This window comes from Balearica regulorum, chromosome 25 (assembly GCF_011004875.1).
Source record: "Balearica regulorum gibbericeps isolate bBalReg1 chromosome 25, bBalReg1.pri, whole genome shotgun sequence".
NCBI lineage: Eukaryota > Metazoa > Chordata > Aves > Gruiformes > Gruidae > Balearica > Balearica regulorum.
Window position 1 is genome coordinate 3,846,304 of NC_046208.1, and position 8,687 is coordinate 3,854,990.

The 8,687-nt window shown below is 56.8% G+C and overlaps 1 protein-coding gene across 1 annotated transcript in view; it reads left to right on the forward strand.

Annotated features, from left to right (window-relative positions):
* LRRN2 (leucine rich repeat neuronal 2) overlaps positions 1-7,658 on the forward strand; it is a 32,505-nt gene extending 24,847 nt beyond the window's left edge. Inside the window, exon 2 of the mRNA XM_075776015.1 lies at positions 4,398-7,658. Within this exon, the coding sequence (XP_075632130.1) occupies positions 4,642-6,786 (2,145 nt within the window). The 5' untranslated portion in view covers positions 4,398-4,641 and the 3' untranslated portion in view covers positions 6,787-7,658. The remainder of the gene's footprint in view (positions 1-4,397) is intronic.
* The last annotated feature ends 1,029 nt before the right edge of the window (positions 7,659-8,687 follow it).

Sequence of the window (8,687 nt, forward strand, 5' to 3'; positions counted from 1 at the left end):
CAAAAGGCGGCGGGGATGGTGGGGGAGGATTTTCCCACAACATCCGACTGCCACTTCTCATCTGCCTCCGCCGGGAGCTGGCAGGGCCGGTGACAGGGACGTGAAGGCTTAGCAGCCGCTGAAGTGCGGCCGCGCCGGAAAGCTTCGAGAGTGATGGCCGTGTCGCGGGCTGCTGTGCGCACCGCTTGCTTAAAGCCGTCACCCAGACAAGACAGGGGCTTGGCAGGAGCTCCCGGCCCCCGGGGAGATGCAGCGCGGGCTGGGGTGTCTGCTGCCCCTCGGGGACATCGCCACAGGAGAGGAGCGGCGGGCTGAGCACGGCCCCCCATCCTGCCTTTCACCAGCCACAGGACCCCGGGAGCGATCGGGGTCCTCCCTGCGCCCCCCGGGCGGTGGGGGCTGTCCATCGCCTCCCGCCCGGCAGCACGCGGGGGAAGCGTGGGGCCCTCCTGGCTGTGGTGAGGGAGAGGGAAGGGCAGGAGAGCCGGGGCTCAGCTGCAGCCATTCGTCTCCCGAAGCTGGGCTATTAGACAGATGACAGAGGGAGAGAGGCAGCCGGTGCAAGCACTGAGACCAAGGCTCCTTCCACCGGGTGATTTATCTCCTGGCTTCATCCAGCAAACTTGCTGATGAAAAGACTCTTCCCTTCTCTGTGCCTCATCAATTCTCATTCTCATTGCTTTTCTATGTGGGGTTTTTTTGCTTTCCCTGGGCTTCTGCCTCCTGTTCATTCAGCTGCGCTCCCCTCTCCCTGGCACTGTGCACCCCGTCTCTCCACACTTCCCGCCTCATCTCCCTCTCCCAGTCTCATTCCCCAATGGTCTTTCTCCCTTTCCTTCTCCTTTTCACCTCTGGTCCTTCTTTATCTCCCTGTGGCACTCTCATTCCCCCATATTCCTTCTCCTTCCATATTTCTCTGCTGTATCCCCTTCTCTATCCCTGAGCACGCCTGGCTGGGATGGAAAGAGATTCCTTGAGCCCCAGATCAGCAAGTGACACCGCAGACGATGTCGTGGGCTTGTGGCAAATTCAGGCTGGTGCCATTTGGGGCACTGCCACGGATCCCCTGCCTGGCCCTGGCACTTTGTGTCTCCCATCCTTGGGGACCACCTCCGGATAAAATCCTTACCGAAGGCATACCGGGGCTCCAGCTTCGTTGCAATCACGCTTTGCAGTGAGCTGTGTGGAAGGGGAGATAATCCAGCCTTGAAGGCAGAAGTGACAGAAATGCCTTAGGGAGACCAAGGAATTGGGTAAACGCTGGGAAACTGTGCAAGAGACAAGAGGCATCCCCGATGTGGGGATGGGGCTTGGGTCCCGCTGGGGTAAAAAAGGAAACTGAGGGTATTTTCCATTTCCCGGTGTTCAGGGCACTGCAGCAAATGTTTCAGCCCCCTGGTTCTACATTTTCGGAAAAAAATAAACTCTGAGCAAAAACGTCACCCGCCTCCCTGCTGTCACTCTCGCCGCGCCGCAGCCCACGCCGCGGAAGAGCCCGAAATAGCAGCTGGGAGCTGCTGGTGCTGGAGGGGAATTTGGGACCTGTGGCCTCCCCGGAGCCCAGCCTGGCCTCAGGGGGGGTCCCGGTCCCCAGCAGACCCTCCAGCAACCCACATCCCCGCTCCTCCTTGCTGTCCCCCTTTCTCTCTCTGGTTTTATCAAGGCTCCCATTATCTGGGGCAGCATCTTCCCACTGCCTGCAAAGGCAGAAAATCAGTCTGTCTTGGAGAGGAGATGAAATCTGGGCTCCCTGGGAGACACCACTTAGCCTCCCAACCTCAGCTGCGTCTCGAGCCTGATCTCTCTATTATTTGTTAGCCTCGGATCCCGGGTCCCTCCGCTTTTCTGTCTTGTTCTGTGCCCTGAGTCTGTCTGGGGGAAAAAAAGGGGGTTTTGGGGCACGGTCAGTGCTTTGGTGCTGCTGGGGAGTTGCAGATGGACGGGGCAGGTGGGAGTTCAGGGCACGTGTGTGCATGTGCGTGTGTGCACATGAATCACCGCAAAGTTGCACGTGGGGAATCGACCCCGCCGTTCCCCTGGGTGAGCCCCTCAAGGTCCAGGTCTCCCCTGGGCCAGGTCTCTCCCGGGACCCCCGTTCCTGACCCTGGCCAGCCCCGGCTCCCGCTCCGGCCCCCCAGGCTGGCGGGGATGCTGCCCCACGGGGGGAGGCTTTCGAACCCAAATGGTGAACCGATAGAAGTAAAAGCACAGCCCGGCCCATCCCATCACCCATCTTTGGTGCAGCGCCATGAAAGGCTCTGTGAGTTTGCATGCAACCTGCAGGCTTCTTCGGTGCCTAATTAAGAAATAATGAGCCTGTCTTCACTGGGTAATGGATCAAAGACAGACAATCAGTGGGGTCCTGCCCTCTCCTTCCCCATGTCCCCAGCACCCCACGGCTGAGCTGCAGGAATTCACGGTGCAGGTCCCCTGGGTGTCACTCCTGTCACCAGGGAGCAGGGCTGTCACGGCAGAGGGGGTCAGCTCCATCCCTCGCAAGGACTGTCCTCCCCGGGGTTTGTGCCCCGCAGCGGGGACCACACGCTGCCCTGTTCAGTTTGCTCCATTTGAAACCACGAAGTGCAAAGTTTAGTACCCAGAGTTTCCAAAAAACGGCATTTTTCTGCAAGCTCTGATCCTATTACTTATACAAACACCTGGACTGTTACAGCATCATCTTATATGCAAGAGTTTCCACAGCCATCAGCACTGCAACCCTGTCCCGTGCTGGGCAAAAGTGCTAAAACCCAGTTACAGACCCAAACCCGGCAGAGATATCACCCAACAGCAGAGGCAGGGAGTCTTCCCTGTGAAATGGAGTTTGGAACAAAGTGCTTTTTCTGGGCTCTTCTTCACAGCCTTAAGGGAATTTAAAAAACCCTATTCCTCCATATTATTTTTTTTTAAGGAGAAAAGATTATTTTAATGGCCAGAGAGATTTATAGTCACAGAAATGCCTATGCACTTAAAAAGAAAGATGAGGGTCCATCAGAAGGATGCAGAAATCAATACAGCCTTCCTCTTCTTTAATGCTGTTTCTCCGGGAGATGGTTTAAAAGGCAATGCCCTCGCAGCAGGCAAGAAGGGAAGTGGACGGGATCAATTCTGGAGCAAGGCTTGGATGAGTTGATGCTGAATAAACTTTGGTTGGAAGCCCTTTACAGGCAGAACAAGGGGGTGATAAAATAGAGCTGCTTGGAGAGAAACTTTCTTTTCCCACTCAGGCTGCTTTTTAATGTTTTTCCTGCTGCGTGAGAGTCTTTTAAGATGGGGAGAAGCTTTGGGGCTTGGTTTGATTTGTGTCAGCGTGGGTCAGGAGAGCTGTAGCAAATTAAAAAAAAAAAAAAAAAAAACAAACCAAAGGTGGGGCAGTGGCCAGCTCTGGCTCCTCCAAACCCTGCGGCTGAACGGGGAGAGGGGCAGGGAGGTGCGGGGGGCTCGTGCCCACCCCAGCCCCTCACCAAATGCCCCACCAGGGAACCCCCAACCCCTCTTTCCTAGAAAGGGTGCAAGGCAGGGGGCCAAGGCCAGGGTCACACCCAGCATGGAGGGGGGTTAAGGGGCTTCTGCATTCCTCCAGGAGCTTCTAATGAGCTTAAATCAGGGTCTCCTGCTCCCAGGAAATTGCCCCCGTATGGGACCAGTGCTTTAAAAGGAGCTGGGGGGGAAGGGGGGGGACTTTGCTGCAGAGAATGGGTTTGTGCAGGGGTCTGTGCAGGTGCTCTGGGTGCTGCTGCCCTGTTGTGCAGGGGGCTGTGCTTGCCTGTGTCCTGCTCTTTCCCTAAAAGCTTGGCTTTCTGCTCCACATCAGTCCTCTGGGCCACCAGCTCCCCCAGTATTGGCTACTTTAAGTTTTGTGTTTGTGTGGAGGCTTGCTTTGCTAGCGTAGGAATAGAAGGGATGAGGGGGGTCTGGGATAACTGAGCTCCAAGCCTGTGGTCCCTGTGTTGCTGCAGGGCTTCTGCAAGAGATGCCAAGAAGCAGGTCCATGCTCAGGGACATGTTTCCCCCATAAGCCCAAGTGGGGACAAGCACATCAGGGGTCTGTAAATAGGGCTGGGAGCTCCTGGGTGGGGGCACTCGGTGCTGGGGAGGACAATGGGCAGAAAGCAGAGTCCTGAGAGCCTGGAAGAAAGTTACCCCATGGAGACTTTCTCTTCCCAGCATCTGCAGCTTCAGCTCTGCTCATGGGAAAGCCTTTGAGCCAGGCTGACCCAAGGTCCATGGGCTGCTGGTGGCCCTGGGCAGAGCATCTGTGGGCTAATTGCACTCAAAACCTCTTGAGCTGGGAGGGAACTGTTAATGCTGTGGGTATAAACCAGATTAAACTCTGACATACTTGTTCACCACATGCATGAGGTCTCCTCTAACACAACTTGTTGTCTGGCTTCTTTTAGGAATGGCCTTGAGGAGGAACCTGAAAGATGCAGCCGAGTGCAAAAATGAATCATTTGGGGAGGAAGAAAAGGCGAAGCTCTGACTGAAGGCACCAGCTGTGGTCGCGGGTGTTATGTGCTCTCGGTGGAGGGGACCAGGCAGGGCAGCCGGCAGCAGGGGCTGATCGGTGCCAGGGGCTCGCATGGAGCATCTTCTGCTGTGGATGCTGTCCCCAAACGGCTGTCGCTCCATGCCCCGCTCCGGATGTGCCCTGTGAGCCTTTCCTGCCTGGGAGGAAGCCGGTCCCACCAGCCAAAAATGGGACGCTTCCAAACCAGCTCGCTTCTGCTCTGTGTGGTGGCTGCCACTGCCATCCCCATCGTGCCCTGGAAGGTCAAATGCCCTCTGCAGTGTGTCTGTCAGATCAGGCCATGGTACACCCCCCGCTCGGTGTACCGGGAGGCTGCCACAGTGGACTGCAATGACTTGTTCATCTCTGCTGTGCCAGAAGACCTGCCGGAGGGGACCCAGACCCTGCTCTTGCAGAGCAACAATATCGCCAGGCTTGAGCAGAGTGAGCTGGGCTATCTCAGAAACCTCTCGGAGCTGGACCTGTCGCAGAACAGCTTCTCCGATGTCTGGGACTTTGGCCTGAAGAGCATGCCCCAGCTGCTCAGCCTGCACCTGGAGGAGAACCAGCTGGCCGAGCTGCCTGATGGCAGCTTTCCTGGACTGGGCAATCTGCAGGAGCTCTACCTGAACCACAACCAGCTCCGCAGGATCGCTCCGCACGCCTTCTCTGGCCTCAGCAGCTTGCTGCGCCTCCACCTCAATTCCAACCTGCTGAGGACGGTTGACAGTCGCTGGTTCCAGATGCTCCCCAGCCTGGAGATCCTCATGATCGGAGGCAACAGGGTGGATGCGATCTTGGATATGAATTTCAGGCCCCTGTCGAACCTGCGGAGTTTGGTTTTGGCTGGGATGAACTTGAGGGAGATCTCAGACTATGCTCTGGAAGGGCTGCGGAACCTGGAGAGCCTCTCTTTCTATGACAACAAGCTTGTGAATGTCCCTAAGCGGGCGCTGCAACAAGTTCCTGGCCTCAAGTTCCTGGATCTGAACAAAAACCCATTGCAGAGGGTCAAGCAAAGCGACTTCATGAACATGCTGCACCTCAAAGAGCTAGGGCTCAACAACATGGAGGAGCTGGTGTCCATAGACCAGTTTGCCTTGATCAACCTCCCCGAGCTGACCAAGCTAGACGTGACCAACAACCCCAAGCTGTCCTTTATCCACCCCAACGCGTTCCACCACCTTCCCCAACTGGAAACCCTCATGCTCAACAACAACGCCCTAAGTGCCTTGCATAAGCAAACAGTTGAGTCCCTGCCCAACCTACAGGAGATCAGCATCCACAGCAACCCCATCCGCTGTGACTGCGTCATCCGCTGGGTCAACAGCACGGAAAACCACATCCGCTTCATTGAACCCCAGTCCACGCTGTGCGCCGAGCCCCCCGACCTCAAGAGGAGGCACATTCGGGATGTCCCTTTTCGGGAGATGACAGACCGGTGCCTGCCTCTCATCTCCACCAAGAGCTTCCCCTCCCACTTAGAGGTGGCGGACGGTGACAATGTCTCCTTGCATTGCCGAGCTCTGGCAGAGCCGGACCCGGAGATCTACTGGGTCACCCCTTCGGGGATGAAGCTGATCCCCTATGCGGAAGATGGGCGGTACAAGGTGCACCCTGAAGGGACGCTGGAGATTCATGGTATCTCGGCTCAGGAGGCCGGGCTGTACACCTGCGTGGCTCACAACCTCCTCGGGGCAGACACTAAGAGTGTGAGCATGATGGTCAACCACTCCTTCCCGCTCAGCGAGGACAGCTTGGAGCTGGTGGTGGCGGATGTTCACACCTACCACATCCTGGTTGCCTGGAAGCCGCATCTCAACACCATCTCTTCCAACCTCACCTGGTCCAGCTTCTTGCTTAGCTCCAACTTGGACATGACCAACGTGGCCCGGATCCCCATGGGGACCCACACATACAACATCACCCGGCTCCACCAGGACACGGAGTACTGGGCTTGCCTCCACGTGGCCTTTGTAGACTTGCAGGCCAAGGTGGCTTGCGTGAACGCCAGGACTAAAGAGGCTGCCCACCGCTACTGGCTCCTGGAGAGCAGGCAGAGCCTCCTGACGGTGCTGGTCCTCTGTCTCCTGCTCCTGGCTGCCAGCCTTGTAGTTCGCTACGGCGTTGGGGCAGAGCCCAGGAGGGCCGGGGAGCTGCTCTGGGGTGCCACGGCCGTGCGTGTGGTCTATCCCCCCCTCACCCAGCCCTGGGCTCAGGGGCAGCGTGGGGGGCAGCTTCTGGCTGTGGAGGTGCAAGCAACCCCCCTGGACTGCTGAAGGTTGATGTGCTGGTGGGGCTGACTGTGGGGTGGGGTGGTTTGGGGTGGGGAGGGAGAACCTATTTTTTACCAAAAAAACTACAAAACTGAACAAAAAAAAAGAAAAAAAAAAGGAATTTCATGGACTTGACCAAGAGTCGAAATGGTGTGGCAGATGGAGAGGAGCAGAGCTGGCCACGGGGCTTGCAGGGCCTCTTCATGGTCCTGGCAGGGTCTCGATCCATGTGTAGGGTCTGGATCTGAGCATGGCTCCCGAAAGCACCCGCTGGGCAGCCAGGAGGGCTCAGAGGGGCCCGAGCCCGAGGGGGACGATGCCCTGAGTGGTCAAAGAGCCATAAAGATGATCAGCAGATCACCCCTTCCCCATGTCCCCCTGGCACCATGAGACGCCCCAGCGGTGTCAGCTCCTTTGCTGGACAGTCCCTGTTTTGGAAATACAAAAAAAGGCCTTTCCCTTTGGGATACACGTTCTTATTTTTGTTTCTTTTTGTTGATTTTGGGGTTGTGGGTTTTTTTGAGCACTCAGATAATCAGCCACAAACCCACCCCCCAGCGCCTTCCCGCTGCCCTGTCGTTCGCTCGCTGCTGTCGGCTGGAGGGAAGCAGAGGGGAAAGGAGGAGACTTTGGGCAAAAGGAACAGAAATGACAATGGTGACACATCTCTTAATTGGCATCCCTGTGGGGCTGGCCGGCTTCTGCCAGAGTTGATTGGATCCTGTATCCTGCAAGCATAATCTCAAGGCTATTTTGTAAACTTTTGTGAATAATGTTAAAAAAGAGGAGAGAAAAAAAAAAAAAGAGGGGAAAAATGGGAAGAAAAGGGGGAGAGTGAGTTCTTGCTTTTCTGTTTTTGTATAAAAAAAAAAAAAAAGAAACCCTCTGTATAGTGGTGCGCAGCTGGAGGGCTTCATGGCAGGACCCGCTTGGTTCAGGCGCTGGGGGCTCTGCAGGACAGTCCCCGTGTGACAGCAGCCCCTGCACGCACCCCGTGCATCGCTGTGCACGTGGCAGGAGGGGGGGGGGGGGGGGATGCAAAACCTGCTTTCCTGGGCTGTTGCTGCTTCTTACTCTGATAAGTATTTAAAATTGCAAATGAAAGGGAGTGGGGGGCAGCACCAGTGTCGTCCCCCCCCGGGGCTGTGACAAACCGAGGGACATGGCGAACCCAAAGCAGTGAGGCTTGAGGGAACCCTTCCCCTTCCGCTCGACGGGCACTGATGCTGCCGGCGATGTTCCCCTCCCTGGTTAACACGAACAAGCCATCGCTTTGCTCGGGCCTAAACCTAATCCCTGCTTGCTAGAGGTGAGGACTTTGGGGTCGGTGTAACTGCAGCTCTGAACAAAACGTGCCTTTACCAACACACACGCGGCCCCAGGAGACCCGGGTGCAGCCCGCGGTGTGAGGGCACGGGCGCATCCAGAGCCTGGCCAGCACCTCCCTTGGGGCTCCTTCCATGGGAAAGACCAAGAAAAACCATCCCAGCCAGACCTGGGGGGCTGATGGGGTGCAGGTACCGCGGGATGTAGCGTCTCCGTGCAGACGCGGTGCCCCCTCGGGCGAAGCCGGTTGTGCCAGCGCAATTGCTGCGTGCACGGGGCTTTGAAGGGACCAGAAAACCTCGACACAGTAAAAAGCTGAACTCCTCATTCATCTTCCAGCCAAGGCGAGATGTTTCCCCACTGGATAAGCTCCACACTCAGCCAGGCACGCGAAACGGCTTCTGCGCCTTTGCCGGGTAATTATTTCGGAGGGTAATGGCTCTCCCCGGTCCCCGTTCAGCACACCGCCGCCGCTCACCAAGGCACTTCAGCGTGTGTTCAGGACCCAGCGAGATCTCCAGGGGCCCTAAGCGCATGCTGAAACTTAAGTGCAGGCTTAAATACTTTGCTGAATTAGA